This window comes from Lepisosteus platostomus, chromosome 6 (assembly GCF_059453375.1).
Source record: "Lepisosteus platostomus isolate fLepPlt1 chromosome 6, fLepPlt1.hap1, whole genome shotgun sequence".
NCBI lineage: Eukaryota > Metazoa > Chordata > Actinopteri > Semionotiformes > Lepisosteidae > Lepisosteus > Lepisosteus platostomus.
This window is the reverse complement of record NC_142616.1, coordinates 8,622,894-8,641,582: the sequence shown is the minus strand read 5'-3', so window position 1 is coordinate 8,641,582 and position 18,689 is coordinate 8,622,894. Positions and strand designations below refer to the sequence as shown.

Genomic DNA, 18,689 nt, shown 5'->3' with positions numbered 1-18,689 from the left:
CTGGCACTGGATGCTCAGTAGGTGTTGAGGTGTCACTTCACAGCAGGGCTGGTACTGTGATCATTAGAGTTACCCAGAATGGGAAATAAATCATATCCACTTATCCGTAACACTTTTTATGTTCTTATATTGTATGCTATCTGTAGTGTCGAGCCATTTACTTGATATGATGGAGTCAGACCACAGAGCCAACACCCTGCATTGCAAGTCTCCATATTCCACATTGTATCTTTCCCAGTACCTCTAACCAGTCTGTAATGGGTTATTAATGAATGTGAGAATTTGATTTGACTAGCATAAAACATTTTTTATTAAAACAAAAGTTAGCAAGCTGCACAATCAATTTAGACTTTACAGTATTCCAGATCAAATTCACACTTTAGCATATCATTGAGCTTATATAATTTGTTTCCTTTTGGAGACTCCTAAATATGCTAAAGGTAAAACACATGAGGGTCACTTCTAGAATCCCTGCCATCCTGCATAATGGATCAGATACAAGGTGCTAAGCCATCTTCTTATTAGGAAGGTGTGTGGAAGCACTCCTCCATTCAGGCTGTAATCAAATCTTCTGCATTCTTTTGTCTCACTGAGAGGACACTTGACTCCAATGGACAGAGCATTTAGAAGCTCAGTACAGGTTGTGAGAGTGTGTCTGTATTGTTAATGTGTAGCAGCCAGCCAGTAACTCGTGTGTCAGTGTTGTTTAATGTACTGCACAGGTTGTGAGTGTTCCAGTGTTCTTATTGCATAGTACAGTACACCCCGTGAGTGGGTGTCAGTTGTAATTGCGCAATACAATGTGTGAGTGTGTGTAGTTTTAGTAATGTAATTTTGTTATCGTTTAATTGTGCTCTGCACATGTAGGTTTTCTGGTCCAGTAGGCTGGCTTTCTTGTTCTTGCCTTCAGCAGTTTGTACTGCAGATCTCCACCCACTGCCTTTGGATTTACAGCTGTCTCCTCTAACACTTGTCCCACAAGATACAATTTCCTCCTCTGGCAATGGACTTGATAATGGACTCTAGAGTGGAAAGAATAGCTTTGTGTTGATTTTTTGTAGCCATTTCCCAAATAATGGAGGTCAGAGATCGTTTGGCTGGAGTTTTCAGGGAGCTGCCTGACCTCCACCATGATGAAGTCACTAGTACTGAATGTCTTCAGTGCTGTTTCCTTTCACACCCCAGGAGCAGAGGAAACTTTGAGAGTCTCTGTATATTTCTCAGGGTTTCCACTGCACATCCATAGAGAAGAATGTTATTCAAGGTTTGTTTCTTTTGAATTTTAAAAGAATAATCAGAGGTGTGAATAAGTGTGGGCCCTGTCCTTACTGGAATTCAGTTTTGACAAATGTCATGTTTCTCTGCACAATGCTATTGTGATTATAGCAACAAATCTAGAAATATTTTAAACAATATTGATTACACTACATGTGTGTATTATTTGTATATTTTCCTTGTTATTTCATTATTAATCTGTAATGATGACGATTCTTAAGATTCTGCAATCCTAAGGGGATCGTTATCATTGTTGCCAGGGGAAAAGAACGGTCGAATGTTTCTGTCTATTTTGTCTGTGAAAGTGTAGATGATTGAGTTTACACCTTCTTTAATGTTATAGAAAGAGACCTTATCCTTCTCATACTCCACATGGATCCCCACTCTTGTGAGAACGTCTGTATCCAGTGGGGTCTCTGGGTCAGTCAGGGCCGTCAGCTTCCCATCCCAAAGACTGAGGACCCAAAACCCAGCTCCAGGGCTCAGACTCAGCTGCCCCTTCCTGCACACTGAGTCTCGGGCCACTCCCAGCTCCCAGGACTTCTTGTTTCCAACCTCCACCTCCCAGTAACACCCCCATCTCATCTCTGCTGGTAACCTGTTGCCCAGCACACAGGGGTATTCATCAAACCGCTCAGGATTGTCAGTGAGATTCTGGCGCTGCTCTGTCCACCACACTGATCTGCCATCTTCTGACACTCTCAGGTAGGGGTTCATTGTGTCCTCATCCAGGGTCACAAAGACTGTGTAAAGAGAAACAAACAAATACAGATACAATCCTCAGAAATGTTTGAAAATGTTTGAAATTTGGGGGAGTTTAATAAAATGACAATTCATAAAGAAATTCTGATCTATATAGTTAATTTGTTTTGTAATGTGACGTTTTAATGGCTTGCTGTTCTCACAAAAAACTTTCAAGATGGTTTCTGAAGATGATGATTAGTAAAACTAACTTATACAGCAATGAAACAGCTGTCCAATATGTTACATCTGGCCGCTTGTCACTTTTGTGAATTGACTTTACTTTCTGAAACCCCATTATTACCTGCATGTGCACATCCATTGTAAACAGAAACTTGGAAAACCATTGCAAGATCTCAGCTTTACATTATTTACTTGTTCTGATATGTGTTTTAAAGAATGAATAAATAAAATGACATCAGTGGCATAATGTAGAAACACCATCTATTTTCATAGAGGACTTCAATGGGTCTTCAATCTCAAAAGTATGTCAAAATGTTGAAAAGCTGTAATAAGATTTTATTTCTAAAAGTTTGGAGGAGCTTTCTTGCTTACTCTCCTGCTGTCCACGGGTATGTGGTGTAAAGGTAGCTGAAGTAAGAGGTAGCTGTTGTCTGGCAAGGAGGGAGCTGGATATTAGCTGCCATGACCTGAATCATTTAATCTTTCTCCCATTCTTGTGAAATCCTACCACAGAAGTGTACAGAATGAAACTTTTGGCCAGCAGCCATATCACTCTGCAACTCTTAACTGGCAACCCCACTGAAGCTCAGCAGGTGTGAGCCTGGTCAGTACCTGGATGGGAGACACTAAAGTGGCTAAGGTTGCTGCTGGAAGAGGTGTTAGTGGGGCCAGCAGGGGGCGCTCACCCTGTGGTCCATGGGGGTCCTAATGCCCCAGTATAGTGACGGGGACACTAAACTGTAAATAGGCACCATCCTTCAGATGAGACGTAAAACAGAGGTCCTGACTCTCTGTGGTCATTAAAAATCCCAGGGTGTTTCTTGAAAAGAGTAGGGGTGTAACCCTGGCGTCCTGGCCAAATTGGCCCTTACCAATCATGGACTCCTAATTAATCCCCATCTCTGAACTGGCTTCATTACTCTGCTCTCCTCCCCACTGAGAGCTGATATGTGGTGAGCGTTCTGGCGCACTATGGCTGCCATCGCATCATCCAGGTGGGGCTGCACACTGGTGGTGGTGGAGGGGAGTCCCCATTACCTGTAAAGCCCTTTGAGTGGAGTGTCCAGAAAAGCGCTATATACGTATAAGCAATTATTATTATTAAAAGAATAGTAAGCTCTCTTGACATGATTAAGTACAACAATTCAAATAGTATGTTAGATTAATTTGGTAGACAGGTTAGGTTAGTGTTGGCCAGCATTGTGCAAAGCTTTGAAATACCTGAAAGTAATAGAAACATTAGGGTCTTTATTCATAACATGTGTGAAGATAACAAGAGTGTGAAACAATTGGGATTTACGCAGCTAGACTTGTTATATTTCAATCCCTGACTATTTAACTTTTACTGTTGTGTAATGCCATCAGAGATGACTCGTGGAGTAGATATACCAGGTAGAGTCGGCAGGTAGTTTCAGTGCCAGTAATCAACATTACTAGTGAGTAAGTGGGACCATTCAAGTACTTTAAGTGCACTGTCTTCCTCCTTAGGTTCTTGGTTGTGGTTTTCTTAGTAAAGTTCAGATTTAATTCACAGAACTGAAAATAAATCAGGTTTTGTGCATGAAAACAGATAAATCCAAAACTGACATTACTGACAGCGACAACAACAAAAAAAGTACCTTTCATGGCCCGTCTCACTAAAATATCTGGAAGAGAGAAAAAGCCAGGGTTCATTCATAAGGTAAACAAATGTGGCACTTTTCCAAATCATTTATACATAGAATTTCCTATATAATGTGAAAGAAAAACAAGAACTTCTCTTTTAAAGCTTTCACAAAGCCTGAATTTAAAACTATTTAAGCTAAGTATCACATCAAAACCCTGAAGGATCATGTAGAAAGTAAAGACAGGTGCACTTATTAGCAAAAGGACTATCTCTTGTTTCAGTGGTTGAAAGTGTACAATATATGTTCTCATCACTGGAAATAAAGAAAATTACAATCCAGAATATATAGCCTTACAGACACACAGATACAGTAGGTCCAATAACTCAGCTTCAGATCAGGGAAACAGTTCTTCCCAAACACTCAACTCCACAGACCTCATGTTTTAGATGTTACAGAGGTCCCAATCTTTTTTAAACTCTATCACACAATTTTATTTTAAATGGAAAGTAATACAGCTGACTCTCAAGATGGAAGAAAAATGCTTATGTAGAGTTATTATAAGATAAGATCACTTTATTAGCCATATACAATTTCTTGTATTAGGAATTTGTCTTTTTGCATACCCCAGCTTGCTCTCCATGAGACACAGAGAGGGAGAGAAGCTTGGGTCAGAAAACAGGGTCAGCCATTATACAGCACCCCTGGAGCAGCTGGGGTTAAGGGCCTTGCTCAGGGGCCCAATAGAGTAGGATTTCTCTGCCAGTCACAGGATTTGAACCAGTAACCCTTCAGCCACAGGCACAGAGCCTTAGCCACAGAGCCACCACACCACCCCTGTCTGTTTACAAAGACAACATTTCTTACTGTGCAGCTTTTCAACCTGGTTTTTGTGGTCTAGTCTCTACAAATGCAAGCAACAAAAACTAAAAACAGTTCAACTACACTTGCTATCATAAATATTTGTTCCCCTTGGACTTTTGTGTTACTATTGTGTTACAATATAATAATGTATTTAACTGGGAGTTTGTGTCATTGATTGACAGAAAACACTCTATAATGTCAAACACTGTATAAAGTGAAAACAAGATTCTACAGATACTCCTAAATTCGTTATAAATATAAAACAGAAAAAAAACAGATTGCATAAGAATTCACCCCCTTTGAGACAATAATTGGTAGAGGCATATTTGGGAGAAATAACAGCTATGAGTCTTCTTGGATAAGATTCTACCAGCTTTGTACATTTGGACACTGCAATTTTTCCCACTCTTCTTTGCAAAATTGCTCAAACTCCCTCAGATTGGATGGGAACTGATCTGGCAGCCAGCAATTTTCAACTCCTACTACAGATTCTATAATCCAGGTCTGGGCTCTGTGTGGACCACCCCAGAACATGGCCTTTTTTTCTTTTCAAACCACTCCAATGTGGTTATGCTGCAGGTTTTCCTCCAGAAAATCTCTATACTTTGCTGCATCCATTTTTCACATGTCTTCCAGACCCTGATGTAGCAAAGCTTCCCCATAGCATGATACTGCCACCCACATGCACCATAGTAAGGGTTGTGTTCTCAGGATTAACTTCACTGTCGTGCTTGCGCCAAACATCACGCTTACCATTGAGGCCTGTAAGTCATACCATTTGATGTTAGGGTGCGTTTGTGCCCAGTTCTTGTTTCTTTTGTTAATCCTTGTGGCTCCACAAAGGCTACAAGAACTGTGAACCTCTCTATCAGAGAAACACAAGAGTTGTACAGACACGGCCATAAAACGATATGGCCAGGAACAAAGTAGGCCTGGTGATTCTCAAGTCAAGAGAAGAGATTCCCAAAACAAGACAAAAGGCCACAAATTTTGGGCCACTACCTGGCAGGAATGCAAGGAAGAATGTTTGTAAGCTGCAGTTTCAAGAAACTGAGCAAACATACCTTAAAATCATATATGTATCCTATGCACCGCAAACACCATATTTTTTAAATCTCCTGATATTAAATGAAGAAACCACATTATTATACTGAAAAGAAACACAGCCAGCTGCAGTAAACCTCATGAAACAAGCGATGTCTGAGAAAATACTCATAGATATCACTTATCTGGTCTTCCATTAAAGAGCAATTTATAATAAAACAGACGAAACAATCCGAATTCTGACTGCAACAGGCATTATTGAAAGGATTTAGAATTTAGAAAACAGATTATTCTGATCTATGCACATGCAAACCTAAGTCTATGCAAAAGGTTTCCCTGTTTGGAAAACCGAGTCACACCTCAACTGAGGTGGAAACTCCTCCCACTGCTTGAATAACAAATGAGAATTTTGACCCAATAAAACAGCATCCTTCATTACTTAACACTAAAAGACTGTATGAAGTACTGGCTATGTTGTTACATCACATACTCCATTCCATTGTAAAAGGGTAAGTTGAAAATATTAAATCAATAAGTAGTAGGTTTATTCCACGCTGAAAAGAGAAGAAAGAAAACACAACGTTTCGGCCATGGAGCCTTCTTCAGGTGCGAGGGTGTGTTTTCTTTCTTCTCTTTTCAGCATGGAATAAACGTATTACTTGTTCCTTTGCAGCCTACGCATGCTGACGCAGCTGCCCACCTGAACATATTAAATTAATATACAATATAAGGCATCATGATTATTTCAGGAAGACGTGGGCTATGCTTGTTTGGTATCAAAAGAATGGCCAAAACACGGGTAGTTCAGGATTCTAACTATCAAACTTGCATGTATTGGACATTTTATCCTGTCTCTCTTGACAGAAGCAATAAACATTCCTGAAGGAGAGATATGCAAATCACAGATATGAATTGGTCAACCCGAACCCCGGCAGACAAGACATTGGAATCTCTTTATTGGAGGCTAATAAATAGGTCAAGCGAAGAACCACATCTGGGAAGTAAGGCCCATGAAGACTGGAAATTAGGCCCATGAGAACCAAAAACCGGACGAAGTCAAGACCCAAAGAAGCATTGTATTAATTATCACATTAATCTGGGTGTGTTTTCAGAAGACATGGTTATATAAGGGTTGGTGTAGTGACTAACACTAGATCACAGGATGTGTTTTATACAGTACATGCTCTTGGTGTTTCAGTAACCTAGGACATGAGATATGGGTCTAGTGGTCAAAACTGCTTACAACAGTGTCTAAGTGCTATTCTCCCAAACTGGCTGGAGGTTCAGGTAATCCTCCAAAACCATCTGATCCACAGGCCAAAGCGTCAATTGTGGTCTCAGAGACTAAACAATTGTCTTCCATTTGGTCTCAGAGTCTCCCAAATGCCTTCTGGCAAATTGTAGTCGAGATTTGATGTGAATTTGTTGTCACTTTCCCATGAAGCTCAAATTTGTGAAGCACTCAGGCAAATGTCATGTGCATGGTTTCTCCCATCTCTACCATGGAAGACTGTAATTCCTTTAGAGTTGTCACCGGCCTCTTGGTGGCCTCCCTGACTAGTGCTCTTCTCTCCTTAAACTCAGATTTTGAGGACATCCTGTTCTTCACAGTTTCACAGTTGAGCCATATTTTCTACATTTCTTTATAATGGATTTAACTGTGTTTTGGGGATATGTAATGCCTTAGAAATTGTCTTAAACCTTTCCCCTGATTGGTGCTTTTCAATAACCTTATTCCAAATTTACTATGAAAGTTTGTCTTCATAATGTGTTTTGTCCTAATCAACTGGACTCCATTCATTAATACTTTGTGATTCTATATTGTAACACAGTTAAATATGAAAAAGTCCAAGAGGGGTGAATACTTTTGACAGCCACTGTATTCTGTATCTGTATGTAGAACTATTAAACAGAACCACAAACAGTCCTGTACCTCTCTCATTCTGCAGCTTCTTATTCTCTTCTTCAAGCTTCACTACAAACACAAACAACAAGCGTTAACAGCAGAGTACAACACAGTCTGACTGATGGCTGTTTAAACTATAACTGTATGTAGAACTATTAATCAGAACCACAAACAGTCCTGTACCTCTCTCATTCTGCAGCTTCTTATTCTCTTCTTCAAGCTTCACTACAAACACAAACAACGGGCGTTTACAGCAGAGTACAACACAGTCTGACTGATGGCTGTTTCAACTATAACTGTACTGAAGAACTATTAAACAAAACCACAAACAGTCCTGTACCTTTGTCATTCTGCAGCTTCGTATTCTCTTCTTCAAGCTTCTCTATAAATACAAACAAAAAGCATAATTAGCAGAGTACAATACAGTCTGACTGATGGCTGTCACAGCTAGAACTGTACTGAAGAACTATTAAACAGAACCACAAACAGTCCTGTACCTCTCTCATTCTGCAGCTTCTTATTCTCTTCTTCAAGCTTCACTACAAACACAAACAACAAGCGTTTACAGCAGAGTACAACACAGTCTGACTGATGGCTGTTTCAACTATAACTGTACTGAAGAACTATTAAACAAACCACAAACAGTACTGTACCTTTGTCATTCTGCAGCTTCTTATTCTCTTCTTCAAGCTTCTCTATAAATACAAACAAAAAGAGTAAACAGTACAGTACAATACAGTCTGACTGATGGCTGACACAGCTATAACTGTATGTAGAACTATTAAACAGAACCACAAACGGTACTGTACCTCTCTCATTCTGCAGCTTCTCATTCTCTTCTTCAAGCTTCACTACAAACACAAACAACAAGCGTTAACAGCAAAGTACAACACAGTCTGACTGATGGCTGTTTCAACTATAACTGTATGTAGAACTATTAAACAGAACCACAAACAGTCCTGTACCTCTCTCATTCTGCAGCTTCTCATTCTCTTCTTCAAGCTTCACTACAAACACAAACAACAAGCGTTAACAGCAGAGTACGATACAGTCTGACTGATGGCTGTTTCAACTATAACTGTATGTAGAACTATTAAACAGAACCACAAACAGTCCTGTACCTCTCTCATTCTGCAGCTTCATATTCTCTTCTTCAAGCTTCTCTATAAATACAAACAAAAAGAGTAAACAGTACAGTACAATACAGTCTGACTGATGGCTGTCACAGCTATAACTGTATTTAGAACTTTTAAACAGAACCACAAACAGTTCTGTACCTCTCTCATTCTGCAGCTTCATATTCTCTTCTTCAAGCTTCTCTATAAATACAAACAAAAAGAGTAAACAGTACAGTACAATACAGTCTGACTGATGGCTGTCACAGCTATAACTGTATGTAGAACTATTAAACAGAACCACAAACGGTACTGTACCTCTCTCATTCTGCAGCTTCATATTCTCTTCTTCAAGCTTCTCTATAAATACAAACAAAAAGAGTAAACAGTACAGTACAGTACAATACAGTCTGACTGATGGCTGTCACAGCTAGAACTGTACTGAAGAACTATTAAACAGAACCACAAACAGTCCTGTACCTTTGTTATTCTGCAGCTTCTTATTCTCTTCTTCAAGCTTCACTACAAACACAAACAACAAGCGTTTACAGCAGAGTACAACACAGTCTGACTGATGGCTGTTTCAGCTATAACTACTGAAAAACTATTAAACAGAACCACAAACAGTCCTGTACCTTTGTCATTCCACAGCTTCTCATTCTCTTCTTCAAGCTTCTCTATAAATACAAACAAAAAGCATACTTAGCAGAGTACAATACAGTCTGACTGATGGCTGTCACAGCTATAACTGTATGTAGAACTATTAAACAGAACCACAAACAGTCCTGTACCTCTCTCATTCTGCAGCTTCATATTCTCTTCTTCAAGCTTCTCTACAAACACAAACAACAAGCGTTTACAGCAGAGTACGATACAGTCTGACTGATGGTGGTCTTGGTTATATTCATATTAATATTTAAGGATTTAAAAGCCCATAGGAAGTAATTATGAAGGTTTGCACAGCAAAGCAAAGGAAAGAAAACAAACCCCATCGCAGTTTGGAGATCTACCTAGTATTGTGCAGGCTAATTCTGCTTTCCCCACAAAATACAGATTCACAGTTTGAATAATGTAAATTACATGGTCATGCTTCATAAACTTTGATCACTGTATTCTTGCCAGTTGTTCTCTCCCTGAATTGTTTCACAGGGAGTGATTTTGGTTTTAACCGCCCACACCTGGGTTGAGTTATTGGGAGGTCAGAAGCCATTTGGACTCATATCTACACATGATGAATGTAAGATACAAAATGGCTGTCTCCATGGAACTCCATAATTGAGTCTTCCAAAAATGAGAAGACTCATGTAGATTTCCACCCTTAGTTCTAAAGATAAGAATAAGAACTGGTTATATTATCCCTATATTTTCACCTGATAAAAACTGAAACTCAGATGTCACATCTAGACCGTGAAAGGTGCTTATACTCTTTATTTGGTGCAAAGAGTGTCAAAGGACTTGGTCCAATTTTTCAGATCTGTTTTATATTTTAAATTAAATCAACCCCACCCCTGTATCTGAAGCTCAGCAATGTAACAGGCATACGAAGAAAAACCCCAGATGAATATTTAGTGATAGTATACCCAGTTGTTCCTTTAGTAGTGTATTGTACCTTGTCTACACAGGTGAAACGAGCTGAATCTCTTAAATCTTTCACAAGGTGTATGAAGGGATTCAGTTCTTGTGATCACTGTAATATCATAATCACTATAATAAGCTGTTCTGGTTCAACAGTAAAGGAGGCTCCTGGGTACACAGTTTCGGGACAGGAGCACTGAGGAGATAAAATAGCAGACTGCTGCTTTAAATGCAAATGCAAAAAGCCTAATATCTACAGTCTGGAAGATCCTACTGGAGATCCTACTGCATAAGCTGTCTCCGTCCTCTCCTTTAGAGGTGCTGATAGACACCAGAATGAATCACAGTGTAAAATATAGTTTACCTGTATATTGAACTTATGAATTTATATAAATCTACATGAATGACTACAGGTTGAAGGGACAAGGAAGATTGTGCCTCTCAAGACTAATTGAGCTCTCATTCCTGTGTTCAGATACAAATGGTGGGCTGATGCACAGGGGTTTAATTCAACTCATAAAGACCTCAAAGGTACTGCTCTGTATGTTTAAAAATAAGTTAAATGCACTGGTGTCCCATTCAGGGTGAAGTCATTATACTGTATGTTTCTGGGAAAGGATACAGGTTGTCCTCCTCAGGAATGAGAAATACTGACTGTCTTCAGGCAACAGGTTTTCACAGCTACCTGAATGAGTGAACTCTTGAGCTGTCTACTGAGACTCAAATACAGACAAACTCCTCAGAAAGAACAAGAGTGCTAACTCAGGGCAACTGTATTTAAGAGTTAAAATAATTAACTAAACAGAAAGACTATAGTATAATAAAAATGTAAATAATGCAGTATTAGTCTGTTATTACAGTAAATCCACACTGTAAATTACAGTACTGCTGATATTCACAGTGATATGTACAATACTTTTTGTTGTTATATCAGCAGTTTAACAAGATCTGCTATTCCCCTCTCCACAAATACAGAAAACTTTGTTAATGTAACAGAAGGTGTAATGTCAGTTCTTATTGCTGTAAAATCACACTGTTAATGATACTACACTTCAAACACACAGAAAACAGAAAATGACTCACGGTTTTCATCACTTGTCTCTTGAATCAGTTCAATCAGCTCTCTGTTCCTCCCTTCTACAAAGACAGACAACAGGAGTTAAGAACAGTACAATATGGTACTAAAGGAAAGTCTGGCAATATTATCCCTAAATATTCACCTGGTGTAAACCACAGCTGAATGGAGAGGTGTCAATTCTAGACAAGCGAAAGACTCTTTTAGGCTTTTACAGCAGAATCAGTTCAGATGTCTTAAGATTCTGACACAATTATCCAAATGCATCAACAATAAAAGAGTCACCAGAAAACCATGACAGGGGCACAGAGGAGGATAAGCAACAGATTCATCTAAAAAATGAAGAGTGGGATATATATCCTCTAGAAAATCCTAGTAGTCATATAGAAATACGATTACGTCAGTACTCACTGTGATCCTTATATGCCTCCACATCATGCATCGTTTCCCCCCTTCCAGGTACACTCCAAATAGAGACTGATGCACAATCAGAATACAATTAACTCAAGTGAATAGTACAAAGATTAACAACAGAGCACAGCTGCTTGTTAAGATCACCTACAGTAGTTTAATAAATTGGACCAAGGTCAATAATAACGGAAGATACTGGCAATGTAGAAATGATGCAGTAACGTGTAGGTATTATTTTTTACAAGACACATTTATGGGTCCACACATTGCAACTGTATGGGGACAGCAAAGTCAAAACTGCTTTTTCATTTACAAAGCAATCTGTAAATGAAATATCAGTGATAAAGTCAATGACATCTGATCTTGACATTTGAGAATTTAACATTTGCTTATCTGCTATGTGGCCTTGCTAAAATTAGCTGCAAAACAGACAAGTATTATGAGACTCACCTAGTCATACATACTATTTACTGTTGTACATTACACAACAGTATCGGGGTGGATCATATGCGATTATTTGTGATAGTTCCCTGCACCCAACTCTCATGAATGTCATGACCTTAGCTGTACAATACAATGTAATACACACTTGGTCATATAAGAACATATCGTGTTATTTATATTCAACCCTTGTGCTTAAATAATAGCGATGAACACTGGAACAAAGAGATTACTTATGAGAAAAAAAAAACTTGCTTTTCAGTTTCTTTTAATTGTGAAAAAAACACAACAGGAGCTAAATTATACCGTACAGAAATTCAGCAAGCTCCAATAGTAACCTGCCTATATGATACAGCAGAGGCATATATCTAATGGTTCTGGGTGAAATAATTGTGATCACCAAGTTCAATATTTTGGATGATAAATCAGGCTAATTTAGAACAGCAGCATTTAGTTTGCAAAATATACATATTTTTCTCTTAAAGCAGTTCCTGGATTTCAAAATCCAGCAAACCAGTCCCCTACAATTAACATTGCTCCCAGAATCAAACATCAGGAGCTCACTTGTAAATTCACTGAGTTACAATAATCACCTGGCCAAAGGAAACAGCAAAGGCACATGTTTCTCAGAGCATGAGTAATATTTGTGATGAGATCATAGATATACTTACATGGTTTTCTCCTTAAGCAGCACAGGATAACCAAAAGCAAAAACACTGCAATAATGAAGCCCACTACAAATCCAACTCCAGCTGGCAGTAACCAGGAGGGAACAGCTTCTTCAGGCTGGATACCTGGACAATTGAATAAGAACAGAAATGAGCTGAGTACAACAGCCCTGGAGTCCACAACATGTTAATCATTAGCAGTGAATCCTGTACTGTGATTGAGACCCTCATCCTTCAGTCTTCAGTTCAACCACACCAGCACCATTGTTTTAGCAAAATACAGAGAGAGCATCACTGAAGAAGAGAGGCAGTGTTCTCACGTGAACAAATTGAAGCGAGGAATTTTCTGCTGTTTACATTTTCCTTTGCTTTCTCTTCAGTATTTTATTGAAAACTGATGTACCTCAAATTAAAGTGCAGACAGAAAAGAAGAAACTCAAGATTTCTTGGTTCTATCTTTTGCAAAATAGTCTGTGAAAGTCTTGGATTTAAAAATTACACGGCCGTGTGGTAATCCTGAAAACAATACATGATTTGCATTATATGGGATTTCTTGAAGAAGAACTTATCTATTTATGATTTCATACTTGAAGATCTTGGTAGGCACTATGGTGCAATGGTTAGCATGGCTGCCCTGGGTTCGAATCCTGTGGTGCAATCTGTGTGGAGTTTGCATGTTCTCTTCACTTTTGCCTGGATTTCCTTCGGGTGCTCCAGTTTCCTTCCATAGGTAACTTATACATGGGCAGCCACTGTAATGTGCTGTACTGATAGTAGCTAATCCATCACATTCACCAGTCTAGACCAGCTTTGTTACTTCCAGGTGTTCCTCATCATTAACAATAATAATTAATAATCCCTTACACTTATATAGCTCTTTCTGGACACTCCACCCAAAGCGTTTTACAGGTAATGGAGACTCCCCTCCACCACCACATGGATGATGTGACGGCAGCCATAGTGCTCCAGAACACTCACCACACATCAGCTATCAATGGGGAGAAGAACAGAGTACTAAGGGATAAAGATGCCAGTCAAATTATAAACAGTTCATAGATGGGGATTATTATGAGGTCATGATTGGTAAAGGGAAATTTGGCCAGGGCACTGGGATAACACAAAGAGTGAAACCAAGGTCTTGAGATCTCATCCAAAGGCCGGCACCTGTTTTACAGTATAGTGTCCCCCTCACTATACTGGGGCATTAGGACCCACACTGACCGCAGGGTGAGCACCCCCTACTGGCCCCACTAACACCTCTTCCAGCAGCAACCTTAGCTTTCCCAGGAGTCTCCCATCCAGGCTCACTGAGTTTCAGAGGAGCCAGTTGTGAGCTACAGAGTGATATACAGTAGCTGCTGCCTATATGAGCAGCTCTAACAATGGTGCTCATATGAAAACAGGCTTGGGGACTTAATAAATGAATTGCCTCTGGAGCTCATTATCTTATCTGTTGAAATACTCTCATATTAACAAAACAGGGAATAGCTGCCTAAAAAGTACAGAAGTTCCTACCTGTTGAACAGTCAACAGTAGTACCGTGGCACTACAAACATACAATGGTTTACAGATCAATAAAAATTAACATCTTTCTTTCAAGCACAGACCTTGTGTCTCGGACATGTTCTTCTGGTGTCTTCCCTTATGGAGAGTACCTACAGGAATTACAAAAACAAACAAAACAGTCCACAGACATGCTGGTGGGTTAGTTGGCATCTAGGAAAATTGGTCCTGGTGTGAGTGTTTCTATGTTTGTGTCTGTGTGTGACCTGCGGTGCACTGGCTCTCCATCGAGGATGTGTCCTGCTTTGTGCAATCAAGTAACTAATATTAATGGAATTACTCTTCCCTATAGATAGAGAGATAAGACTTTATTGACCCCGAAGGGAAATTGAGGTAAATAATGTCACAAACATACCTGCTTGACAGAATATGAGCAGAATGACCACCAACATGATTATCCAGAGGTGTCTCATTGTGAAACTGTGATAAACACATGGTGTTAGTCTGTTTCTATCTGCAACTGAGAAAACAACCTCAGGAAGATTACAAATATGAATATTCAAAGGGAAACTGACTAATGGTATGAGGTACTGTATGAAGGGATGAAGATGCCAGTGAAATTACAAACAAAGTTGTCCAAGCAAACTTTAGTGAAAATAAAGTATAAATTAAATACTTTTTCAATTAAACATGGTTTTGGGATCTGTTTCTGAAACTATGAAATGAAAAATTTTAATTGATTTCGAATGTAATTTAGATTAACTTTTAGATTAGACTTCAATATAATTTTAATTTTGTTTCTACCTGTAATGGAAGTGTAATTTTTATGATATAGGTTAGGTGTGCTGCTGGGCTAGGGATAGGCTTAAAGGATCCATAAAAAACTGACATCAGTGATCACTATGGTTGTTCTTTTTAAAAATTAAGAGCTGGAAAACCAGATTAGATTTTGCACAAGCTTTTCAAGGGCTCCATATTAGGTTCTAAGTAGTATGTGGCCCTTGCACAATAGTACCCAAGATACTACAATTTCAGAGATACAAGCACAATTTTACCACATCCATATTGCTAACCCTTTCTAAATCTTAGCCATGACCTCATGACCTGTATGACGGTGGTCTCACTCTAACATTCTGAATATTCCCCATTAATTAAGTTAAAATAAAGTTGTATTGATCATTAGATCAGACTAAAAACACCTCAATATTCTTTTAATTAGATGTCTTAAACATGCATAACTTTAACTCCAGATGGGGTAAAATATCACATTTTAATGCTTTTGCCCTGAAATGTTAATGACTCGAAAGCTTTCTACAACTGCGTTTAAAGTACAGCTCAGCCTGTTACTGTCTGGTTACTGATATGAAAGTGAAAGTATCTGGGGTTTCTCCATCTTGGGGGGAAAAAAACGACAAAATAAATACTTGGTCTAAGCAAACATTCTCAATTCCCTGGATATATATTGAGAGCCACAGCGAAGACATATTTACATAACGGTTATGACTTTATTATAAGCCGTTCTTAACTGTTATCGGCGCTCAATGTACTGTAGCGGCTCGTCACTCCCGATTCTACATTTTCTAACAGTTACAAACAGAATATAGAGCCGCCTTCAATAGATAGAAGTTCTCGCTTAACGTTTGCATATGCTTTTCATTTTCAATGCACTTTAAGCCTTATTTGCTAATTACTGCACTTTCGTGTCACCTATGAAAAAGAAAATATAAATCAGGACCGCTTCATCAGTCACGCCCTTAAATCAGAGCCACGTACTGTACAGTGTATTAACAATGCTCAGTTTCATCGCGATGAATATATGAAGTTGCAGTTTGCCAATTCACAAAGCAGACAATATGTGTGCTAGCAAATATCTGGCTAAAAATAGAGTAATTACAAATGTGTGATCGTGTTTTTACCTGCTTCTATCTCTGGATTAACGGATCGAACCAGGTCATATAGTTCTGTTCCAGGAAGTCTGATTGTATTAGACACCGACACCAGCACACCAGCTCAGCAACAGCGGCAAATGCTTTGCAAATTTGGACAGACGATTACAGAACACGCAATACAATTAGTGCGAAACAGAAAGTGCAACCAACTTCTTCTCCCAGTCCTCCTTCAAATCATCTCCCTTTCCTCTTCCTTTGGGGAAGAACCGCACCCAGTTGCTGAGGGCATCTCCCGGCTGGGAGTTGTAGCCGGGGGGAGTCCAGGGGTCCGTAATGACCAGCAACTGACCCTACTCATGCAAATAGACCTGTGTCAACTAAAGTGTTCTCTGAAGCTTTGTGTCCTATAATGTAAGTGTGTAGAGTCTGTTAAAGAGTTAGGACTCTAAACTTGTGTACATGTTCCATCTGTCCCCTAATGTGTGCGTAAATCCTGGTGCTAGGTTTTGTCTTGTAAAAGATAATAAAAGCAGGTGCTTATGAGCCTTCACTGTCTCCTCTTGTCCTTTATCCTGAACGAACCTGTAGATGTTACAATTGGTGTCAGAAGCAGGCAGGATGGACAACCTGTGGCTGACGTTGGTGGACCCTGAAAGAGATCGGACCCAGCAGCAGCGCACACCTGGAGCCTGAGCAACTCCTGGGTGCAATGGGTGGCCACAGCCCTTGCAAGGGAACTGGAGCAACTCCCAGCTACTCCCGTCCGGCAGACGCTGCAGAGAGGGGATGCCCTTTCCTCAGGGGCTGGCCAGCTCTTCCTGCACCCGCCGGTGCGGGTGCGACCCGGTCGCTACGACGGAGAAGCGCCGTGGGAGACGTACGAGGCGCAGTTCCAGCTCGCGGCCCGGGCGAATGGCTGGAGCCGGGCAGAGATGGCCGGCCACCTGGCAGCGGCGCTGGAAGGAGCGGCCTGCCAGGTGCTCCTGGACGTCCCGGAGGAGGAGTGGGGTGACTGCGCGACGCTGACGGCGGCTCTCCAGCTGCGCTTCAGCGTGGAGGAGGCGCTGGACCTGATCCAGGAGAGGCTGGCCCTGCGGCGCCGCCCACCAGGAGAGTGACTAGACCGGGTCGCTGCTGATGTCTTGTTCCTCATCTGTTGTGGATACCCAGCATTCCCCCGGGATGGCGCTCCAGGCCTTTCTCGAGGCCATCTCACTCGAGGAGCTGTGGCGCCACGTACAGCTGGCCGCGACGGGCTCGCCGGAGCAGGCCTTGACCCTTGCTACGCGGGCCGAGGCCGCGTTCGGGGGAGCTGGCAGTGCCAGCAGACGGAGCGCGCCCTGCTGGCTGACTGAGGTAGCGACAAAGGAGCCCAGTGAGTGGAAACAGACACTCGCCATCCGTCAGGACGACGGTGCGCCACCCTAGCTACCTCGCTGCTGCAGCGAGTGGGGGCCAGATTGAACTTGGGCTGGCGGGGGGTGGTGTGGCAGGGGGGACGCGGGCTTGCTGGGGCGGGGGGAGAAAGCGGCGGGCATGCCGGATCCTGCCCCTGAGCGGTGGTCACCTCTTACAGTAGGGCTTTGAGAAAGACTGAACGGAACTACTACGTGACCCGTCGCAAGCTGTTGGAGTTGGTGGTGGCCGTACCTGTTTGGGACCTGGTTCTGGTTGCGAACAGACCATGCATACCTCACCTGGCTGCTCAACTGCCCAAGAGCCAAAGGGGCAGATGGCGCGATAGATAGAGGTCCTGCAGGAGTACGACTCCACTGTCGTGCACCGTGCAAGATCTCACCACCGTAACGCCGATGCTCTCTCGCGGCGCCCCTGTGAGGCAGCGGACTCAGCGCTCACGGCAGGAGCAGCGTGAGGGGACCATCCCCACCACGGCGCCGCGAGCGCCGCGGCCACGGCCCTGGAGGGGCCGCTGGGGGTGGCCCTGTCGGAAATGGCGCAGCAACAGGCAGTGGATCTGACGCTGAGCCGGTGCTCCACTGGAAAGCCCGCCCAGAAGGAGCTCGCCCCCTACCCAAGGTTCCTCAAGGCTCTCTGCTCTCTGTGGGAGGCCTTGCTGATTGCACAGCCCAGTTCGCAATGTGCACATTCTGATGTACGATACGTACAGTGCAGTGCATTCAGTATATTGTAGCACTTTCGGGTTCTAGTGGGTATGCACCCTCGTCACTGCAGCCTCGGGTCAGCCCCCCCACTGCCTGGGACTCGAACCCAGGCCTCCGGCGTCACTCAACAGGGGACCAGCCAACTGAGCTAAAGGGAGATCTCCCATGGGCGCATACCCACATGAACCCGAACGCGCTACATTGGTGTCAGTAGTGGGATGAGATAGCCCTTTGCTGAGGATGGAAAATTAAGGGGGAGAGAGTGTAACGCA

At 41.6% G+C, this 18,689-nt stretch overlaps 1 protein-coding gene across 39 annotated transcripts; it reads right to left on the bottom strand.

The window, feature by feature from the left end:
• Positions 1 to 281: 281 nt before the first annotated feature.
• LOC148660029 (E3 ubiquitin-protein ligase TRIM21-like) lies at positions 282 to 16,558 on the bottom strand. 39 transcript variants are annotated; one of them, XM_088637703.1, is made up of 19 exons: positions 16,322 to 16,558; positions 14,821 to 14,885; positions 14,510 to 14,557; positions 12,906 to 13,028; positions 11,794 to 11,859; positions 11,391 to 11,444; positions 9,524 to 9,565; positions 9,368 to 9,409; positions 9,213 to 9,254; positions 8,895 to 8,936; positions 8,583 to 8,624; positions 8,427 to 8,468; positions 8,271 to 8,312; positions 8,115 to 8,156; positions 7,958 to 7,999; positions 7,801 to 7,842; positions 7,645 to 7,686; positions 3,819 to 3,845; positions 282 to 2,018 (listed from the first exon to the last, which is right to left on the bottom strand). In XM_088637703.1, the coding sequence occupies exons 2-19, from the start codon at positions 14,876 to 14,878 to the stop codon at positions 1,492 to 1,494; spliced, it is 1,365 nt and encodes a 454-aa protein (XP_088493829.1). In that variant the 5' UTR covers positions 14,879 to 14,885; positions 16,322 to 16,558; the 3' UTR covers positions 282 to 1,491. The 39 variants fall into 39 exon arrangements, with proteins under 39 accessions (XP_088493829.1, XP_088493834.1, XP_088493835.1 ...); XM_088637708.1 differs by lacking the exon at positions 8,895 to 8,936; XM_088637709.1 differs by lacking the exons at positions 8,895 to 8,936; positions 9,213 to 9,254.
• Between the last annotated feature and the right edge of the window lie 2,131 nt (positions 16,559 to 18,689).

Coding starts and splice junctions, on each gene's coding strand:
- LOC148660029 (XM_088637703.1), bottom strand. CDS start 14,878: ATGAGACACCTCTGGATAATCATGTTGGTGGTCATTCTGCTCATATTC. Junction 8,157..8,270: donor GAAGCTGCAGAATGACAAAG/GTACAGTACTGT, acceptor TTGTGTTTGTAG/TGAAGCTTGAAGAAGAGAAT. Junction 2,019..3,818: donor AGTGAGACGGGCCATGAAAG/GTACTTTTTTTG, acceptor CTCTTTACACAG/TCTTTGTGACCCTGGATGAG.